This window comes from Canis lupus, chromosome 4 (assembly GCF_011100685.1).
Source record: "Canis lupus familiaris isolate Mischka breed German Shepherd chromosome 4, alternate assembly UU_Cfam_GSD_1.0, whole genome shotgun sequence".
NCBI lineage: Eukaryota > Metazoa > Chordata > Mammalia > Carnivora > Canidae > Canis > Canis lupus.
The window spans coordinates 73754052-73777186 of NC_049225.1; the positions used below are offsets into that span (position 1 = coordinate 73754052).

The 23135-nt window shown below is 38.4% G+C and overlaps 1 protein-coding gene across 11 annotated transcripts in view; it reads right to left on the reverse strand.

Annotated features, from left to right (window-relative positions):
• The window catches only part of SPEF2 (sperm flagellar 2), a 172102-nt gene that overhangs the window by 147657 nt on the left and 1310 nt on the right, over positions 1–23135 (reverse strand). Inside the window, exons 1-5 of one of the 11 annotated variants that reach the window (XM_038535336.1) lie at positions 19471–19727; positions 18697–18850; positions 8105–8207; positions 7669–7733; positions 1449–1701 (exon numbers count right to left, since the gene is read on the reverse strand). In XM_038535336.1, coding sequence (XP_038391264.1) covers positions 1449–1514 — 66 coding nt within the window. In that variant the 5' untranslated portion in view covers positions 1515–1701; positions 7669–7733; positions 8105–8207; positions 18697–18850; positions 19471–19727. Of the gene's footprint in view, positions 1–1448; positions 1702–7668; positions 7796–8104; positions 8208–15091; positions 15173–18696; positions 18851–19470; positions 19728–23135 lie in introns of those variants that run through there. The other 10 variants (XM_038535339.1, XM_038535337.1, XM_038535335.1 and 7 more) reach the window with 10 other exon arrangements.

Genomic DNA, 23135 nt, shown 5'->3' on the forward strand with positions numbered 1-23135 from the left:
AGAATGAATGACTGACTCTGGAAGGTCACCATGGCCAACATTAAACACAATGGTTTCTGGCTGGTCTCAACTACACAACACACTTGTGCCTTTACAAAGAATTTTCTTGTATATTGCTTCCTTAAAACTAAAAAAAAAAAAAAAAAAAAAAAAAAAAAAAAAGCCAAACTCTGAGGCAGGTAGAGATAACCAATCTTGTTTTAACAGCCGGGGAAACAGACTGAGAGTGTTTCAGGGATTGGACCAGAGTTACTCAACTTGCAAGTCAAAAAGGCAGAGTGCAATACCAAGTTCTTCTGTGGTAAATCTAATCTCATTTCCAGCTTTGCATGGTGCTGGGCTCAATCTACTACCAGATGTCATAAGGACATCTGCTAAGAACAGATAAATCTGAAAGTGGAGATGGCCCTCACATCCATTATGTCATCATGTCTTCAGAAATTCAACTTAAACATTCAATTATTTCCTTTTCTATTTAACGCATTGGATCAGTGAGGCACTCCCCATTATCCTAGAGGCCTGGAAAACTAATGTACTTCACTTGCTATGGGAAATAGCACAGGAGCTGGAGATAATTGTCAACTAAAAAGTAGTATCAATTAATGAAAACACATTTAATGAGTATTTGCAATGTTCAAAACATTGTACCAGGCATATTCCTTGAATTTGAGAAACTAAAAAACTTGTGAGGCCATATGACAGATAAATCATGAAAGCTGACCAACACTATCAGCAGCAGGAGGTTAATACCAGAGAGCAAGAATCGCCCGGGCCCTAGGAATCCCACAGGAAGAATCCATGTGTGCTGGCAAGGTTGTACACCAGTGGAGGGAGAAACGTTTGCAGGAAGAGGAGAGAGGCAAAGTGTGAGCTTGGGTGAAAGGGAGGGAAGAGTGGAAATATACAAGAGCTATTCAAGGACAGGCTGCTGACCAATGTAGAAAAAACAAAGACTTCATGAAGAAACACAGAAAGACCACTGAATGAAAGATCTTGAATATCACTCCAGGTTGGAGACAGGATACACATAAAATGGAAGTTTTCTGAGCAAAAGAACCCAGTGCAAGTGGAATTTAGGAAAGATTCATCTAGCAGTCGATTGGCCTCTGGCAGAAAGCCGGAAGACCAGGAGACATGTTAGTAGGCTGCTACAGTCGTTCTTGCAGGCAGCTGAGCAGATGTGACAGGAGCAGAAATGAAGAGAGGAGCAAGGCATTAGGAACAAACAGTTTCATATACTATTGGCGACGTGTATTAGATGGAGTGAGACATAAAAAATGGATCAATGAATTGAAAATATTAATATAAAATCAAAATCCAGATTTGGCCAATTACATCCATAAGACACGTAGACACCCAATGGGACTTCTTTGTGAAGGCAATGTCACTGTCATTTTTCTTTCCTGAGTTTTATACTGTGTTATATTTCTGTTTCTTTGCATACTTACATCTCGAAAAGCCTCACTTTTCATACTTTGGTATCTGACGTTTGCCAGGGGTTGCATAGTTTGCATTTCTATTCCAGTCAGTCCACTTTTCTTCTTTTTCTGAAGAACAATGTACAACTGATACAAGAGTTTGGTTGCCGCCCCAGGCTTTTCCGTTATGATGTTGTGGGCCACATTCTGATCAAACTGCACACCCAGAAGGTGAAGTGTCGGTTCCAAGCGAGAAAAATTATTAAGTTTGGCATTTGAAACTCTAGGCATTAAAATAGTTTACAAAGTTAGACACTGGTGTTGAATTAAAAACAACAAATATCAGAGGTATTATCATGATCAAATATTATGAGTTATCCCACGTTCTTTTCAAAATACCATGCCTCTCTAAAGCCACTCAGTCATGTAAATATAATAAGATTTTCTACTGTTCTGAACACCATATGTTTATTTCTCTTCAATGGTGAAACTAAAACTCATTTTATACACTTTTCTGCTTAAATATACTTTTTTCTGCTTGTAGAATGTTTACAAGAGGTCTATACAAAAACAGATACCTATGTATCTTCTACAAAATGGAAAAACAACTATGATTTTGAAAAATACTCAGAAGGCAAAATTGTAATTTAAATTTCCATTTCTTTAAATGATATTATACTGGAGTCAAAACATAGCCCTAAATATTGCATTGATGACTTTAACAACAATCCTCTCAGGCACTGTCAGAAATATTTAATTAAATACTATAAGCATGCAATCACACTGATTATATAATCTTCACTTTAAAGTTTAAGAATCAGTAAAGACTTTCTAATTTTAAGTTATTTTTGAGTCACTATGAAATTTTAATGTTTATTAAAGTCTTACAAAAATGAATAGGATGTAGTCCCTGGCCCTGAGAGTTTCACTGTGGGGTGAGGGGGGACAAATGTGTAAATAATAAGTGATAAATTGATAAATAAGCCTCTGAATCCAGTGGCCAGGAAGGCAAAAGAGATATTGGATGCATTTTAAATTCTTGTGCCTCTCTGTGTTCCAACTAGAAGCAAATATCAATTTTAACCCTTAGCCTATTTCCTCCTTACTTTAACTTCCTAATATGCAGTGACAATTTTCAGGGAAAAAATATACTGAATATACTCAGATATAAGTGAAAGTCCCACCCTTCTCCCCCACAAAAAAATAATAGCTTAGAAAAGAAGGGGGTTGGCACATACTGGGTAGAATTTCTGTTCATAGGATTACTCACTCAGTAACTTCATTTTGAACTATAAAATTATTTGGGTGAGATACAATGATATTCATGACTTCAGTTAAATTTTATAAGTTTGAGAGGTTGCTTAACACTTAAACTTTATATACTACTGCTAATATACTGTTTCTCAAGGGATTGCTCTTTTGTTTTTTGTTTTGTATCACAGATACTGCTGTGGAACACCATGGAACCTGTACCACAGGAAAGAAAACACACTCGTGCACATACACAAAATGTGTATGCCATTGTTAGATGTTTGTGAACCTCCTAAAATCTAGCCTAAAAGTGCCCATGTTCTGCAAATTAAAAACCCACGGCACAAAAGGAGGTGGGGCTGAAGGACTACATGAATAATTTTGAAATATGAATAAGGAGTCAGTATCACAGGAAGGCCAATGTCAACAAAAATAGTGACACAACAACTTGAATTCCTCTTCCAGTTAACTGGTGTAATTTACTATCCTATTTCCTCTGTTTAATATTATTGTTTTAACAGAAATATTTGGTAAAGTATACTTGGCATATCAAACTACATCAACAAACTTTGAATAAAATATTTTAAATTAATAAAAGAGAAACAGGTTTCAGAGGGGATGAGAAGAAATAATGAATGCTACAGGAAAGCTCACAATAAAAGTAAACATTTCTTTTAGGTCTTCTTATGTCCAGGTTTGTAGTTTGCTTCCTCACAAGTGCCCTTACAGTTTGACATAACACATATCTACCTAAAATGATGAGAGTAATGCTGACCGTGTTTGAAAAGTATGGTTGTAAAGGGCCAGTGAGATCAGTGACTTGTGCCTTCCTTCCCTGAACAGGCACCTGACACTCCCTCTTGCTCTTCCATCACAGTTATTCTTTCATGCCCTCCCTATCCACAAAGTCCCGAGTCTTGCCCATCACACATGTTTGAAAAGATGGCCAGAGAGTCACTTGTCAGAGCTTTGGCATTGGTCATAACCTTGGGCTACAGAGATTAAGGGCATCAAAATTCTGGAGGGAAAATCCAAAAGGAAACACTATCCATTTCCAAATTTTATCAGAACATAGCCCTGCACCCAATAAAAATGGAGACCACTTCCTCTCGTCTCATTTTACATCACCCTATGAATAAAGTGTAAACCTGTTAGTATGAAGGATCAGTCACACATTTAGGGTTTAAAACGGTTCTTATGAACTGGTTGAAGTACCAGGTATAATAGTACTTCTCTCTGGAGGTTTTTAATATACATAGTCCAGATTTCCAAGCAATCAAAATTGTTAGAACATAATTGGCATGTAAATTGGTGGAAGTCCACTCTTGTTACAGCATGTGCTTGATCAGTATAGCATGATAATCAACAGTTGTTTTTGTAACAGAAAAACCATGAAGACATCCTTGCTCTGGAGACAGAGTATATGAGGTAAATAATGACCTCTGAGGGAATAAGGAATGCATTCTGGAAAAAGTCTTCTTTTTATGTGCAGTGTTTGTTTTTAGCATTTGATGACTCATTTTTCTTATAGTAAATTCCCAGATTTTGTGTGTAATGTTGCATAGAGGGTAGTGAGTGGGCATGGGGAGAGGAAAGAGGTTACCTTTTTTTTTTTTTTGCTTTTCTTTGTTGACTGGACAAAAACATGCCACTGGTAATTTAAGCATGGAAGGGTTTTCCCTTTCATAAAAGGTGGAAGGAAAATAATCAAGAACAAAATCTCTTTTGAGGCAAATCTGATCTACAGTATTATTTTTCTCATGTACAAGCACTGCTATCTGTCGTACATAACATAGAAAGCAAATTAATAAGTTCACGGCAATTCATGTGACATGTTTGTTCATGATGATTTTAGCATTCTATTTATTGGTTTAGGAGATGAAACTTTTGTGTCTCATATTTTGGTTGCCATGATTCTTAGCTTAGCTGATTAGTTTTTATTTTTTTGTTTATTCCTGTTCTAGGACACAGAGGAAAAATCATATTTTTTTGTGATTTCTCTAAGTTATTAAACATTCTTAGGATTATTTTATATTTTTTTAGGTTTATTTATTTATTGGAGGGGGGAGAGAGTGAGCATGGCAGGCAAGGGGTAGAGGGAGGGAGAGAGAGAGAGAGAGAGAGAGAGAGAGAGAAACAGAATCCCAAGCAGCCTCCCCACTGAGCACAGAGCCCAATGCGTGGCTGGATCCCATGACCATGAGATCATAACCTGAGCCAAAATCAAGAGTCTGACACTTAACTGAGTCACCCAGGTGCTCCCATTCTTAAGATTATTTAAATTATTTTAACTATCTGATACTTGTAATTCTTATTTGCCCAAAGATTACCTATCTTCTCTCCTTCTTGCCACCTGGTAAGGGTACATATCTTACAAGGTAAGTAGAAGCTGTTCCCCAGGAATATCCATGCTCCTTTACTCTTTATTCTTTTAATTAATCTGCTCATTTTTCACCCTTTGAGATGTACTGCACATACCCTAAAACATAATTATTTCAGAGTTAGATGAGTTCTCAGAATTAAGAATTTCTAAGGAAAATAACTTCAGTTACAAGCATCATTTATATTTTAGACTAAAAAGAAAAAGGTAAAAATAGTAGACAAGATCCCCAAATCATGAGCCTGAGCATTAGACATCTGCTAAAAAAAATAGGCTTTGACAAGGAAGGATCCTTTTCCCCACAAAGTACACTACTACAAAGGTCATATCCATGGATTTACTGATCCTTCTTTAAAAGACCATGTATCCCTGGAAAAATGTTTTGTTCCAAGAATTCAAGAGGAATGGAATTTGGTTATCAGAACAAGGAGGTTCCTCTTCTCACTTTAAGGAATGCAGTGACAAAGTTAGTTCTTTGCAGTGGGTGAAAAGCAGGGCCATTACACATGATGTTACTCAGGGCACACCCCTGTCCAAAGGTGGGGCAAGGGTGTGAATTTACCCTGTGCTCAGCTTGCCAAGCCTTCTCCCTGATGCAAGGCTGTTGCATACAAAAAGGCCTTTCCTTTGCACAAGGCCTCTATGTTCACGGAGGTGTGTGTCTTCACAGATCCATCCAGATGAGTTCCCCTTTTTCTATTTAACACAAAGGGCCTCTACGGCACTGCTGACAAAAGTCAGCTTAGTATACCTGAAATACTATAGACATCATCTGGTCAGTATGGTGCTTTAAGTTTTCTATGGCTAAACAGGTATGCTTTCTGACATCATTCATTTATTCTGTAGAGAAACATAATTGCGGTCAGCTATGGGCCAGGGACAATCTTTGGAGCACAAAGAATGCACATGCAAACATATTCTGCAACTTTCAAGAACTGTCATTTAAAACAACTCCTACTAGGATGGCCAAAATCTAAAACACTGACAACATTAAATGCTGGTGAGGATGTGAAGTAACAAGAACTCTCATTCATTGCTGGGAGGAATGCAAAATGGTATAGCCACTTTGGAAGCCAATTTGGTGGTTTCAAACTTAAAATACTATTACCGTATGATCCAACAATCACGCCCCCAGATCAAAGGAGGCAAAGGAGTTGAAATTTATGCAAAGGAGTTGAAATTTTATGTCCACACAAAACCTGCATGTGGATGTTTACAGCAGCTTTATTTATAATTGCTAAAACCTGGAAGCAACCAAGATGTCCATCAGCAGGTAATAAACCAGACATTGAAATATTATTCAGTGCTAAAAAGAAATGAGCTACCAAGCCATGAAAAGACATGGAAGAAATTTAAATACATTATTTCTAAGTGAAAGAAGCCAAAAGTTCCAACTATATGAGATTCTAGAAAAGGCAAAACAACAAAGATAGAAAAAAATCAGTGGTTGCCAGGGTTGGGGTAAGGGAGGATGAATTGGTGGAGCATAGAGGATTTAAGGCAGTGAAAATACTATGTATGATACTATAATGGTAGATACAAGTCATTCTACAGTTGTCCAAACCCATAGAACGCACAATCCCAAAAATGAGCCCTAATGTAAACTATATACTTTGAGTCAACATGTATCATTATATATCATGTTCACCAAAGTAACAAATGCACCACTCTGGTCAGGGAGTAGATAATGCAGGGGGCTATGAATGTGTCAGGGCAAGGGGTTAAAAGGAAATCTCTGGGCAATCTGAAACTGCTTTAAAAATAAAATAGGAAAGGATTGCACAACATTTCGCGAGTGAAGCTATACAAACGACTAATAAGCACATGAAAAGATGCTCACTATCATTACTCATTAGGGAAATGCAAACCAAATCCCAAGAGATACTGCTTCATACTGACTAGGCAACTATAATCAAAAGACAATAACAAATATTGATGAGGATGTAGAAAAATGGTAACCTTCATACATTACTAGCATGAAATAAATGATATGGGCACTTTGGAAAGCCATTTGGGTGTTCCTCAAAATTGTAAACACAGATCATGCAACCCAACAATTACACTCCTAGGTCTATACCCAAGAGGAATGAAAACATTTCCATGTAAAAACACAATGCCCATAGCACTGTTCACAATAACCAATAACTATCCACAAATTAGTAAATTGGTAAATGAAATGTGGTATATCCAATAGAAATTACTCAGCAAATAAATAGAAATTCAGAAGCAAGGCATCTGGGTGGCTCAGTGGTTGAGCGTCTGCCTTTGGCTCAGAGCGTGATCCCAGAGTCCTGGGATTGAGTCCCACATCAGGCTCCCCAGAGGAGGCCTGCTTCTCCTCTGCCTATGTCTCTGCCTCTCTCTGTGTGTGTCTCTCATTAATAAATAAACAAAATCTTTAAAAAGTGGCACCAATACATGCTATAATACAGATACACCTTGAAAACATTATCCTAAGTGGAAGGAGCCAACACAAAATACACATCGTGTAAGATCCCATTGATACGAAATGTGTATAATAGGCAAATCCACAGAGACAGAAAATAGATTAGTGGGTACCAGCGGCCGGGTGGTTAGTGGTGATGGTTGTGAATATACTGAATATGTAAATATGCTTACCACCACTGAATTGTGTGCTTTAAGCTGGTCAATTGCAATTGGTGAATTAGATCTCAATGTAGCTGCTATAAACAAAAAATATTACAGGGTTTTCTTTGGCCAGGATACTATAAGTTGCTTCATTTCTCTTAAAAGAAAGAAGAACCAATTAACAAAATAATAAGTGATTTGGCCTAAGATTTCAGAAATATAGGAGATATAACAATGGGTCCCATCTAGAGAGGAGGTCTTGCTACAGCCATATCAGTTTCTCTCCTTTGTTCTCCTGGGACAATGAAGCAAGTACAGGTGATGTCCATGTCAATGGTATGGTTGGCTGGTTCAGGTTTGGAAAGAATCTTGTGGCTCACTATCCTTTAAAGTTAACTTTGGGAGCTAAAGCCATCCAGATGCCAAAGGCATTGACCCTTAGTAGGAAAGAACTTATCTCACTAACCTGCTTTCTGAAAATTCCGAAAAATCACCCTGAAGTTCAAACTTGTGCAGAATTTCTCCAATTAGATAGCCACTGGAAAATGCCTTTGCAAATGACTTGGGACCTGAATTTTGAAACATAAAGATAAAAAAAGTAAATTATAATGTTCCATAGAGAGCATAATTATTTTCATTATGTATACATAGAGCAAAACTCCAGAACTTGACTTGAACTCAAAATGCCATGAAAATATTTCTAGAAACATCTTTTAATAATCACATAAAAAGATTGGAGCTTAACAGATCATGCCTTATAAAGATTCTTAAGTAAATATAAATCAATAATTGAAGATATATGAAATGTTGAAAGAAAACACAACTTTTGATTAAATTAAAGCACAGCAATAAAATTTATTTCAACCTTAGATCTAAAAAAAAGCCTTCAATTTATTTTACAGAATTACACTTTAATACCTTAGTTATCAAGGCAGTCTATGGATGATGATAACATATTCTAGCCAAGAGAGGTGCAATCTTAAGTCTTAAAGTTAGTAAACTTTAAGACTTAATGTTAACCTTTTTAAAATGGAAAGTTTACAAAAATCATCTATCTACACCTTCTCAAATAAAGCCTAATAAGCATCATCAAGCTTTTCCTTGGTAGTTCTGGAGGTCACTCTGGTCCAGTTGTTGTCCCACACAATGACAGAGATAGCTCAGAAGAAAACAAAGTTTGGAGCCAGGGACATCTGCATTGGAATCTTGCCTCTGCCCCTTACTAGCTGTGCAACCTCTGGCAAGCTGCTTACCCTCCCTGAGTTCCCAACGCCTCATCTCTAGATAGATAACCATATCTATATCTCTCTTGAAGAGCTTTTGTAAACATTAGAGGAGTGTATGAGAATTGCTTGGTAGCATGCTTGCCACAGAGTAAGCACATAATAATAGGTGCAGGAAAAAAAATTGTGTTAATAAAGTTTGCTTTTTTAAAAAATGTCCTTATTGGTGGGTCACTTATATTTTTCTTACAAAATGAAGGATTATCAGGTTACATGGTATTCAAGGATGATATGCAAAATTGATAGACAAAATAAATGTTGTCATAGGACAAAGCTATCATCTCTCAAATGATTTCAAAATCTTCCCAAAACCTTCAACATGTTCCTATCAGGGTCCTTTAGATAACAGCAGCCCAAACACTATATATCACTGAGGTATAGCAAGCTTATTGACACCAGATTGTCCTCTTTTATCTATTTGATCAGTAATAAGGTAGCTACTTGATTACAAGGATATAACGTTTCTTCCTGATTTGTAGTAATGGTACTTGGGGGATTCCTGCGTGGCCCAGTGGTTGAGCGTCTGCCTTCAGCTCAGGTAGTGACCCCAGGGTCCTGGGATCCAGTCCCACATCGGGCTCCCTGTGGGGGGCCTGCTTCTCCCTCTGCCTATGTCTCTGCCTCTCTCTCTGTGTCTCTCATTAATAAATAAACAACATATTTTTAAAAATGGTACTTAGTGTGTGGTTGCTATGGTAGCGTGGTGGGGTGAGGTGAGTCGCCACAAGGCCACTGTTGCCCAGAGACCTTACTCAGCACACTACATACTACATGTTATCATAAGAATACAACTCTTGTATAGCTGACACAGCTCACAATTTTGCCAAAGCTCTCCTGATATTTGTTCTCAAAATATTTTATACTCTTAATAATACCTCAATTCTTAGGTTGAATCAATATATAATAAAAGTAGTTAAAAATTATGTCAACTATGCCCACTGATTCTATTCACTTAGGGCGAACTCCAGAACCATCCGGCATCACAATCTGTTGACTGTGTTTCCCGGCATCATACAGTAATAGTATTTGAAGCAACTGGAATCCAAATGGCTCTTTCCACATCCTAAGGTTAGAGGTGTGCTATCTTCTCCTCCTGAGTCATTTCTGCTTCCTCCTTTCCTTAAAGACCTGACACTGTTGGCCACCAATGCTGCTACCTGGTCTTTTTTTTTTTTTTTTTTTTTTTTTTTTTGCTACCTGATCTTGGCTGCCATCATTGTCCCTACTGTGCCATATGGACAGCTCTGGCTACATCTTGCACCTCTTCTATCTTTGCTTCCTTCTTTCTGGATTTTTTCCCCCTTCTCTCTTCCCTACCTCATCCTTATTTTCCTCTTATCTTTCTCAGGAGCCATTTGACATACAGCCATTGTCAGACTATGGATATCTATTAATAGTCTAAAGACTACTGTTCTGAATTCTGAAGCTGTTGCTCTGTCACCTTCAGGTAGTTGTTCCATTCCTCTCTCCCTCCCTCTGGATTTTGCACTGGATCTGCTGTTCCTTTGACTGAATGCCTGAAGTCTAGCCGGTGAATAACCAGGGAATATCTGTATCCTGCTCTGTCGCCCTCGATGTAGTAGGCAAATGACCTTTAGTAAACTGTTTATTACACAAAGGCCACAGAAAAATAAAATTATAATCCACTTCCTTTGAAATGTATGACATATTAATAAGGCAATTCTGATATGAGCAAAATAGAGGCATTTACGGATATAATGGTCGAAGAACAGCAAACACTTATTTCATTGTCAAATAGTTTACTACAAATAAACAAGTACAAAATCATGTCTGCAGTTTCGTATGCATAGGACACTTCAGATTTCCTGTATGCTGCATAAGCAGAAAAGAGAACAGTGAGTGAAGAATGAGAGCAAATGAGAAAACATGTAGAAAAAAAGAAAGGAAAAAAAAAAGACTATGTGCAAGAAATTAGACAGAAATAAGATGATGAAGACAGCATATATTAGCCAGGAACGTACAGATTGAAAAGTATGAGAAGACAGAGAGGAAGCCAGAGAGAGAGAGAAAGAAAAAGAGAAAGGAGAAGGGGTGTGGGGAAAGGAAACAACAAGGGAAAAGAGGAAAAAGCAAAGGAAAGCTTATTTTTGCCCCTTGGTTTGTTATATTTGTCTTCCTACTATATGTTTCTGGATACCATGACTAATTTCATGATGGCCACCTTATAGAAGCCATCTTCTTTTCCTGCAGGAAAGAAGAGGTGGGCTGACTTTAGGACAAGATCAATGAATAATACAATAAATAATTAAACCGTGGGAGCCCAGTGATATTCTTCATCCTGAGCTCTAAAGTAATTTACATCTGGGACCAGGTCATTCAACAACAACTCAACTTCGCCTCCAATTTTCCATGCAACACGCCTGATTCCTATCACTATGTGTTCTTTTGCTGCAATCTTTGATGTGGGCATTTCTGGAAGGTCCAGATAAGCAGGATACAACAGATGAAATGACCCATGTGCTTCCCACCAAAATGACCCTGAACCAGCTGGAGAAAGCACATAAAGGAGATAAGCTGCTCGTATTCCACAATGGAAATGAGGATACCGCAAGCTCTGGAGAAAGATTCTCTGGGTTAGATTCCTTGTCCATTTACAAGCCACTGAACTCTGGGCAATTATATAAGTCTCAGTTTCTAGTCTTGAAAAGAGGGAGAGTGACAGGTTCTACCTCAAAAGAGTTAGTTTGAGAAGTAAAGGAGATACTGCATGTAAATGTTTAGCATAATTCCTGGCATATAGTTAAGTGATCAGTGACAATTTTTGTTATTATCACTGCTTCCTAATTTAAAATAACAGGTCATATTAATTACACAATCCATAAGCTCAATGACCATAGTACTAATGCCCTTATTTTAAAAGTAATTCAATACTTAGCAAATATCAGACACTGTCTTTAAATTCAAATACAGACACCCCCCCGCCCATCAGGTCCAAAAAAGGTATAATACTCCCACCAGAAGCACATGTATGTAATCAAACACAGTTGATTTCTACAGCAAAACATTTCAATTGGAGAAATAAAGACTAAACAAAGCATGACAGCATTTCTGGTTAAGTTTTGCCACCAAATGAATAAAGAGATACTTGAATTTCGGAAACGTAAATAAGGGTCTGTATACCTATAGATTCTGTGCTTAGTGGTCTTCACTGTTCTTTTACTAGAAAAGCAAAGATCTAGTCTGTGTTATCAACCACATTTGAAAAGCCAAGCAAATTTACTTCCATTTGAGAGAAAGAAAAGCAGCTGCTGAGGGCTTGGCACTGACCTGGCCCCATCAGGCCTTGGTGTTCCCAGGAGTTGGCCCAGCACTCACAACTAGGCCTTGGCATTTTCCTGCTGAACATAATCAATTTCATAGCACACCAACACCAGACAAGGCCACTCTGTGACCCTGACAAACCAAGACAAAAACAAAATTCCTCTGTAATCATGTCTGTATTCAGACCAAAACAGTACTGTCCAAAACACAAAAATGACCAAAAATGCCCTATTGTGGTCAATATAAGTGTTTGCTGCTTTTTTTTTTTTAACCAATTATGGCTTTGTCTCATTCTGTCTACTTCCTAGATAAGATTTATTAAGATACCCAGTCATAGAGTTCCCTATGCTTCTTGGCATGGTCCAGTTCAGAGCAAAGCACTGCTTCCTCAAACCCTCTTCAAAAAACACCTAACACAAACCCAGATGTTTAAGTCCTTTTTAACACCCTCTTACTGAATGACCCACAATTCCCCATGGCATGTTTTCTCTTGTTGGACATGAGTTAATAAGGACAACTTTTTTTCTGTCTCTTATTTAGGATAATGCCTACTATCATGCCTATCCTATAAGAGGCATGTTGTAGCTACTTGTTTATTACATGAGAGTATACCAGTGAGGCAAAAGTAAAGTATTATTTATTATTCAACTACGGGTGTGTAATCCTATGATCTCTGGCTGGAGGACATTGACAATTTATTTTCTTCCAGGATAACAAGAGGATGATCAACCCTCTTCTTTGAAGACCCTATCATAATTCTCAAGATTTACTATCTGAAACAAAATCTCCAGATCGTTCTAAATTTCTCTGATGGTTAAAACATTGGGTGGCATTCTTTTCTTGGGACTTCATGTCTTCACATTTTTGACATTGATTTACACAAAAGCCTTCAGCTATCAGATTGGATGCCTCAATTTCTAGGCAACGGAAGCCAAATTTTCATCAAGGAAAATGCTGCTGAGCTGGCCAGAAAATGCCAAAATCCGTTGCATTATGAGAAACAATATATTTCCTAAGGACCCTGAGGGAAGGGAAGGAGTATAAGGAAAATGTGTGGTTTAATGACACTAGGTTAAAAGAGGAATGAAGTTTAAAAAAAAAAAATAGAGGAATGAAGTAAAAGTGAGCAGACTTAGAATCTACTGGTAAGTTGCCACTGTAAAACCTAAACAGCTGTAAAACCTAAACAGCTGTAAAACCCTAAACAAACCTCTGAATAAATGATTTAGTGACCCCCATATGCCAAAAAAGAATTAACTGATATCTAAGATTCTTTTTCATATCTAAAGTTATGAGTCTATGATATGGTTAAGGTCACAGGCCAGTAAAAGGTCACCACAATGCATTATAAAATATTGTATGAAAATAAATATCCAATAAGATATTTAAAAATCTCTGTTGTGTTTCTCAAAACAAAATTTGATGCTGACCTAATGTTAATGTTTGATGTTGACCTAATCAACAAAGTACAGTTAGTGCACAAGAGGGCCCAAATAAAGAATGTCTCTAAAATTTGGGACAAATAGAAAATATAACTCTCTAAAAAACTAGTGAGATTTAATATAAAAGGATATAATTAGGGGCGCCTGGGAGGCTCAGTCAGTTGAGCAATCTGCCTTTGGTTCAGGTCATGATCCCAGGGTCCTAGGATCAAGCCCCACATTGGGCTTCCTGCTCAGCGGGGAGCCTGCTTCTCCCTCTGCCTGCCGCTCCCCTGCTTGTGTTTGCTCTCCTTTGCGCCCTCTCTGTCAAATAAGTAAATGAATAAAATCTTTAAAAAAAAAAAAAAAAAAAGGGATAAAATTAGCCACCTATGGAAACTTGCTTATAAGACAAAATTAATAAAGAACATAGATTATTTCTTAAAACTCACAATTTACCTATTTAAATTCTTTACACTTCAGGTAGACAATAATCTTGGATACATTAATTAACCTTATTCAGAATAGAGATTTGCTGTAATAATAGAAGAATACACAAATATTGTAACTTTAAAATTTTTTGTAGTTGTAACAGCACTGGAAAATATCATTGGACAATATGGTTTATCCATGTACTTGTGGAAGAGGAAGAGGAGAGAATTTAACTGAACCTAACACAGTTACAGATAAAATCTCTAGATCAGAGAAGTAAAACATATCAAATATTAGTTTGACTTGAAGGTTATTTTGGTAATGTCTAATTTCTGATTATCAATGAGAAATCTGACTTATAAATTTGATCTTCATCTGCGTGTATCAGCCCATCAAAATGATGCATCATGTACAATTGCCAGTATAAGTCATTTTGCTCTTTTTCTTCAGGATAAACTGGTAAACTGGTACCTTGATTTATAAAATCAAAATGTAATCTCAGTTAGTATGAAACAATTTCTAAAAAACTGCTCAAAGTAATAAAACAGAACTTCTGAAATCACAAAGATGAGGATCAAATTACCCAGGGTGACCTTCTCAAGATGAACAAATTCATAAGATTCAACCTAAAATAATACTTTACTTTTGCCTCACTGGTATACACTCATGTAATAAACAAGTAGCTACAACATGCCTCTTACAGGATAGGCATGATAGTAGTCATTATCCTAAATAAGAGGCAGAAAAAATGTTGAAATAATATTTATTGAGTATCTAGATCTAGTATAGATGTTAGGCATTGTGGTAGGTGTTTTCCATTTCCAATCTCATTTCATATCCTCCCAAATATAAAGAATTTTTTTTTACCATTTTTCAACTGAAGTATAGTTGACACACAATGTTACATTAGTTTCAGGTGCACAACATAATGATCTGACAACTCTGTATCTTACGCTGTACTCATCCCAAGTATAGTTACCATCTGTCACCACACAACACTATTAAATTCTATTGACTATTTTCCCTATGGTGTACCTTTCATCCCATGACTCATTTACTCCATAACTGGAAGTAGAACCATTATTATTCTTACTTCTCTGGGCATGAAATGCGGACCTAGAGAGAATTATTTATATTTCAGATGCTACAAAATTGATAGAGAAATGTAACTGTCCCAAATCCAATTTTCTCTTTATTACACCTCTGTCACTATTGATAACAACGTTTAGGATTATTTTTAAAATATTTTAATTTATTTGCCAGAGAGAGAGCAAGCAAAAGAGTACAAGCAAGGGGAGCAGCAGAGGGAGAGGGAGAAGCAGACTCCCCATTGAGCAGTGGGTCCTGATGTGGGGCTGGATTCCAGGACCCTGAGATCATTGAAACAACTTACAATTTTCAATACTTACAATTTTCAATATATCCTAATCCAGGATCCAAAAGAATATGGACTATCTTGTATATACCCATGTTTACAAAAGATCTGATCTGGACAACACAGAGAATACAAGTTTCCACTCACTTAGGAGAATGTTCAGTTATGACATTCCAAAGCTAGTTTCCTTATGTAGTAAATTCATTAAGGAGGTTCATAAAACAGAAGCAATTCTTATTTCTGAAAATAACTAGGAGTTCCTGAAGAATTTTACAACAAATCTTTTAGTAACATTAGTCTTTATTACTTATTTTTCATTATAGAAACAACTACTTGAAAAAAACTGCTTGAATTTCAGATGTAATTTTGTGTTGAGCAACTTTTTGTATTCTAAGACATTATCATATACATCTAATAAGCATTATTCTCTAGAAGATATGGTCTAGTTAAATTAAACTCACTGGAGATCCTTAGCTTTGCTAACAAAGCTTTGAATCTTCATATGTTGAGACTAATCAACTCTCGGGTGACTCCCAGAAACCTCATTAAGTGGAGGGAGATGGTTCTCAATTGAGGATCATTGGAATTTATTTTCTTTACTGCTGATATTCAGGATAGTCCAGGCAACATGAAATTCAATATAGCATGCTTTATCCAAATTGACTACTACTGTTCAGAATAATGCAGAAATCAATCGGCTTTAGCTGCCTTGCCAATGACTGAACAATTATTCGGCCTCATCAAGACAGTGTAAATGCACTCACCTAGCATTCTCATTGTTTTCTTCGTCCTAGCAAGCAGTACAGGACTGAACCATTTTGAGACAAACACCAATAAATCCATCTTTGCCATTTACCATCTAGGAATTAGGTTACAACATGCCTGGGTGGTTGAATTTGTGCACTTCTTATAACTTCAAACTAAACAGTAATCCTTATAAAATGAGCTCAGATGAATACAATTGAGAGAGTTGAGTTTTTAAAAAAATATATTCCCTCACTATAAATTGCAGTATACAACATGGTGCCTAAGAGCATAAGTCAAATTCTAGCTCTAGGATCCACTAGTGTTGTGAGCCTGAACAAATAACCAAGCATGTCAGCTTCTTTTACTAATCTTTACAGCTAGGACAATGCCTCTAGGGCCTTTTTTTAGAATTCAAAAACAAACAAATAAAAACCCATAAAGGGCTTAGCACTAGTATAAGTGCCTAAGTGTCTAATAAAATTTTTTATTTATTATTATTTACTATTTTTCATCTACAAAATTCATCTAAGAAAATAATTCTTATGTAATCCTCCCTAATACTTCATTATAAGATGCTTACTAATTTCAATTAAAAGATGGTAAGCATCCTTTTCTCCTGTTTTGTCATATGAAGTTTGATCTTTTTTGATTTTCTATTTGCAATCCTATGTTGAATTTTCCTTTCAAATTAGGAAGGCAATACAAGCAACAAGCCAAGCAGCACCAATGTATAAAGAAAAGCCAGCAATCCTCTCCTTACCCAAAGTAATCAATATCAATACACTAGTTTATATCCTTTTTCACTTTTCCCTATGCTTACAAAAACAAACAATATGAAGATTCATGTATATGTCAATAGTCCAGTATATGACCCTTCACATATTTCTCTGTACTAATATAAACAGATAGATCAATGTGTTTTTGTGTCTGAGTGTATGTGTATCTGTATTTCCTAGTTGGTACAAAAATGGAATTATACTCATCACAATAAACTGTAACTTTTATTTTTTACTTGACAAAGAACATGAATATCCTGTAGGTCAAAAGTTATAGCATTAACTCATTCTTTCTAATAACTGCATAACAATCCACGGCATGAATACAGCATCATTTATCCAAGTATGCCACTATTGAAAGATATTCAGATTGTTTTCCATTTTTTGATTTTGTCCTTACAATTCATGTAGCAATAAACGTCCTTGTTCAAATATCCTGATATATTGGTGATTTTATTGTAGTATGACAGTTTCTGAAAACTGAGGTTTAGCATTTATTATGTACGAAGCATTATTCTAAATGCTTTACATTTATTATCTCATTTAATCTTGACACAACTCAATGAACTATTATGATTACTCCCATTTTGAGTATCATGAAATTTAGGTAAATAAATTGCCCAAGATCATTCTCTAGAGGTTGTAGTCACTTACAGTCCTTCCACTATAGTTCCTATAAGCCATTCCAAGCCTTCCACTACACACCACAAAATGTCTTAGCTAATGACCAGAATCAACAATTGGCTGTGTGCTTCCTCAGGCACACAGATCCTTGCTTGTTTCCAAACACATTTGAGTGTGTTTCCTATAACCTGAAAGGCCTTTCACAATATGGATGTGGTTACATCAGGGACTATCTCTTCCAACTCCAGTAAGCTGGTAGGGTCAAGAAATAAATATGTATTCCAAATGAATGGGATGCAGAATATTGCAGCCATCTCTGCTAACAGCTTCAGGGAAGCAGACATGGGAATTCTCCATTCATAGTTTATGTCGTTAAAATTCATACTTAAAATGTCTCCAGTCTTTCAATCTTTACAGAAAGAGTTAATACTTCCTCTCAAAACCCGAATTCCACAAGACTGGTTAAAATTATAATTACAACTATTACAATTATAATGGCATAGTACTGGTGTTATGTTTCTTATTAATTTTATTTACTTTTTTCAAAAGTGTTTCAATATGCAATAGAGTCTTAGGGACTTGACCAAAGGGTGTGGGTATTGCTAATCAAGTAAATGAACCAAATTAAACTCAGCAATCTGTAACTGTTTTTCTTTGGAAGAGCATAACTTAAAATTATATTGCACTTTGGCTACTATGGTAAAAAAGGAATTTTTAAAAAAAGGAATTAAAGAAATGCTAAACATCGTGCTGAAACGCTGATCGGGATATTTTAGGTGAGAAACAGGGACAAAATGGGATGATCATAGAATTATATGAAAGAATATATGGCGGTTCCCAGGGAGCGTGTGGAGTATGGTTTGGCAAAGAGTCTAGGGTTTATGCCTCAGGAAATGCAACTGGAGGTGCTCCAACAATAAAGAGCGTAATGCTGATAATGAATGAACATCTTGCTGCTTCAGAAACACGACTGGTCTAGCAAATCCACGGTTGACCTGAGGTCGGGTTGGCACTATTGTCCTTCTGGTAGCAACTTGGCATTATGCAAGGGTGCTTCTGCGAAAACAGACTGAAATGATTTGGGCTGAAAAACCTCTTGCCTTGAGCAAAAACCATACCAGCTGGAAAACGAAGTGCTCAAGAAACCACAGAAAGAAGCGGAGCTGGAGGAGAGTGCTCTGTTGGAATCACTTGGCTGTCCTAGGAATCGCCAGCACGTACAATTGCCCCTGCGGTTGTGGGAGTCGGAAACTTCGGATGGCTACTTCACGGCTGGGATAAAATCGGATTAGGGACTAAAGGTCAGCTTTAGCCAAGAGTCAAGAGTGGTCGGAAATAGCTAATGTTTGTAAATTCTGAGCTACAACTGCTACAATTGGTAAATGTTAACCTACTCTGCATTAACTTGCTCCCCCTCCCCCTCCAAGGTCGTTAGGTAGGGAAAGTACGATCCGATCTATTTTATGCTGCAGGAAAGACCCTCCCCACCCCCACCCCCCACCCCCCCGCAGAAGGTGCTGGAATTCGTCCCTGGCCGCATACCCAGTCGTGCCCTAGCTGACTTTAAGGCTTCAGAGCTCCTTGGCCTGCAAACCCACCATGCTTTTTTTTTTTTAATTTTTTTTTTTATTATTGGAGTCCAATTTGCCAACATAGAGCATAACCCCCCAGGGCTCATCCCGCCAAGACCACGCTTCTAAGGTGGGAAGGGAATACTGTGAGGACCGCACCGCGGGGTCCGGCAAACTCCGCTCCCTAACCCCTCGGCTTGCTTAGGGCCGCACAGTAGGTCAGAGGCTGGGGCCGCGGGCCGGGGTCGCCTTCCCGCCACCTGCCCTCGCCACCCGCGCTCGGGGCTCTGCGCCCCCGGGGCCGCGGGCCGGGTCACTCACTCACGGTCCGGGACACCTTCACCTCCTGGTTGAGCCACTGGCACAGAATCTCCGACATGGCCCGGCCCGCGCCTCCCCGGGAGCCGGCGTAGGAACGCGCGGGAAACCCGGCCGACGGCCCCGCGTCCTCCGGTTGCCCAGGGCAACCGGTTGCTAAGGAAGCGTATCCAGGCGGGAGCCTGGGGGCAAAGGCGGGGGCAAGAGGGGCCCCGGGAGCCCCGCCGCGGAGCACGGAAAGCCGCGGCCCGCCCCCTGCCGGCGGGTGAGGCGGGGACGTGCGCAGGCGCGGGGCCTCCCGGGGGCGGGGTTGGGGGGGGGCGAGCCCCGGAGCCCCTGAGCCCCGAGGCCGCGGCCTGAGCGCGGGCTTAGTGCATGAGCAGGAGGAAAGCGAGCAGGAGTCTTGACCGCAGGGGAACTCTCTTCCTTCCTGCTTTTCTTCTAAAGAGAGCTGGTTCCAGGGGCGGCCTTGCGTGGCCCCTTGCAGTGCCCGCAGGCATTCAGGCGCGGTCCTTGTGAGCGGTGGCCCAGCTGCAGTGAGGGTGGCCCCTGTCTCCACGTTGTGCTGAGAGGGGACTATTTAATGAGCTTTGTGTTCCGGTCAGGTTTTCCTTCCAGGTGATTATTTTTAAATGTAGCTTGACAAAGCCTTGTGCAAAGCCCAGTGAGGCTCCTTTGAGTCCTCTTCTCCTGGAGAAGCAGAACTTGAGCTCAGTCCTTACCTAGCTCCAGTTTTACCTAGACTCCAGTTTTAGCAAGAATCCTGCTGGGGCTGTTTAAGGGGAAACCTCCTCCGCCCATGGATCCAACTCCACATCCCTGTACCCTTGACCTCTGCTCCCCCTGGCCTGCCTTCTGCAAGAATCCTTCAGGTCGGTTTAGCCAGTATCCCCGTAGCCCTGATGTTTCCATTTAGAAATTTTCCATCCGGGTTGCCTGAGTGGCTCAGTGGTTGAGAGTCTTGGTCTTGAGCCCGGGGACCTTGGAATGAGTCCCCCCAACAGGCTCTCCGCAAGGAGCCTGCTTCTCCCTCCGCCAGTGTCTCTGCCTCTCTGTGTGTGTGTCTCTCATGAATGGATATGTAAAAATAAAATCTTAAAAAAAAAGAAAAATTCCCTCCAATAATGGTCATGAGATCGAGCCCCAAGTTGGGCTCCACCCTGGGCATGGAGCCTGCTTAAGATTCTCTCTCTCCTTCTGTCCCTACCCACCCTCCCACTTTGCATGTGCCCTCTCTCTCTCTCTCTCTCTCTCTCAAAGAAATAAATGAAGAAGTATACTACCAGGATGACAAGAAACAGAAGTGCCTCAGCAGCAATTTCTAGGCACATATGTGCCCTTTAGAAGCCTTTTCAGGGATGATATGTATCCAATGGATAAAGCTTTCTTATACATATTCCCCTTGCTATAGAGGCTTCTAGAAACATCTGATCTTCCAAATTTGGATAGCTCTAAGGCGAGACATATCAAATGACATATCAAATGTCCCTCAGAATTTCCATTGTTCCAACACTAGCCCTGTTCCTTGGCTGTCAATTCCCACTTTCCTTATTGTCTTCAGAATGGAGGCCCAACTCTCTCCCCTGCTGTAAAACCCCATTGCAACCATTGGGTGAATAAAGTCTTCCTTACCATCTTTAACAAAGGACAGAAATATTTTTCTTTAACGATTTCTAAAAGTTCAGATGGAGTTATAGAAAAAATTAGATGCATTTGTAATTACTTATACTTAATCTTATATGTATGATAAATAATGCATGACAGTGTTTTTATGTATGTCAAAAATACAAAGAATTTCCCCTCAAAGGTCTGGATACAGCAAATTATGATTCTTTTGAGCTGTATGCACATCACAGTGATATCCTACAAGAATAAACGTCTTTTAAGATTAATCTAAAATTGATATGTGTGTCCTGATTGGCTAAAAGTTTAGCACCATTCAATTAATTTTGTAAATCAGCCACCCCATGAGTTTCCTCACACCCAAATCAGCAGACATGACTGTCAAAACAATGGAACACGTTTGAGTCATCACACTTCACCGACTGAGCCACCCAGGAGCCCCATTTAAATTGATGACTAGTGCTACATTTAGTAAGAGATTCCAAGCTTTAATTTCAGTCTGTGGGACCTGGGGTATAGAAACCAATGTCTTCTGGATTGCTGAGAAAATTGCTTTTGAGAAAAGATGTAGGTGGTGGTTCATCAAACTCTGCAGCTACACCAGAAGAAAATGCCTGAGCTGGTACACCATCTACAGATAGGGGTGTGTCCCCAACATCAAAGCAAAATATCTCTTTGCTTGTCCATAGGAACTGAACTGTTCAGTTGTTGTTTGTTTGTTTGTTTCAAAGGGTTATTCATAGTGTTTGTCGTTGGAACCCAGAACCAAACAACAAACTGCCCATGTGATCTTTAGGAAATTAAGTTTCTATATAAAAGTTAGAGGGGATCCCTGGGTGGCTCAGCGGTTTAGCACCTGCCTTCAGCCTGGGGCATGATCCCGAGGTCCCAGGATTAAGTCCTGTTTCGGGCTCCCTGCATGGAGCCTGCTTCTCCCTCTGCCTGTGTCTCTGCCTCTCTCTCTGTGTGTCTCTCATGAATAAATAAAATATTTTTTAAAAAAAAGTTAGATACATGAAGACATTTTACAAAATAAAAGGCAAAGTTCTTCATTTCTCAAAAAGAACATGATATTTTCCTTAGTTCCTAAAGCATCCAACTTGAAAATGACCTGACATTAAGATATTAATAAAAATTTGAGCAGTTAATTACAATTTGCCTTTTGCTATTCATTTTTTTCCCTTGAAATTGCTACTTCAGTTTTTAGCCCATGTTTAACATTTAATCTCTTGCCTTTCCATTGAAATCCAAGCTCTGGGTAAAGTTTCTAGCACCTCTCATGTTGGTATTTTGTGTTAATATGATAAATAATTTGTTTGTTCCCCATGTGGAATCAGTTGGAGAAGAGAATGATTAAAGACAAGAACAATTTCCCATCTGTTCCTGAGATAGCTTTCCTATTATCTTTTAATTAAAGTTTTTAGAATATTTGGCTCCTGCATCCAATTATAACTACCACAGCAATTTAAAAACTAAATAAAAATTTATTTTTGAAGGATTACCTGTCATTTAAATTATAAATCTTTGTTTCTCCTCTACAAATAGTCAAAGGCAGATTATAAAGAGTTTCTTTAAGCCTACAAGTTGGTTTGAAAAGTTGTGCTGTGTACTGAAATGAAATACACCTTATTCTTTTAAAAAATAATTGTAACATTTTTTTTTCATAATTGAAATATACCAATAAAGCCTAAGCTTTAGAATCAGACACACCTGGGTCGGGATGTCTGCTTTTGCTCTAACGCTTCAGATTTAGAAAAAACTAAACCTCTCTGAGCCTCAGTTTCCTTATTCGTAGGATAAAGACATCAATATTTGTTTGACAGGGTTGTGAGGATTAAGCAAGAAACTGCACATATTAATGCCTGGCTCTTAGTAGATGCTAAACCAATATTTCTTTCCTTTTCTCCTGAGGCAGTATGAATTTTTCCATTGCATTACTGGTTAGCTTAGTTTTGAGTAGCTTAGATTTGCTTATACTACTTCAAAAAGTTTTTAAGGCAAGTATTTCATATAGTTTCTCTGATTTTATTTATAACTAATTCAAT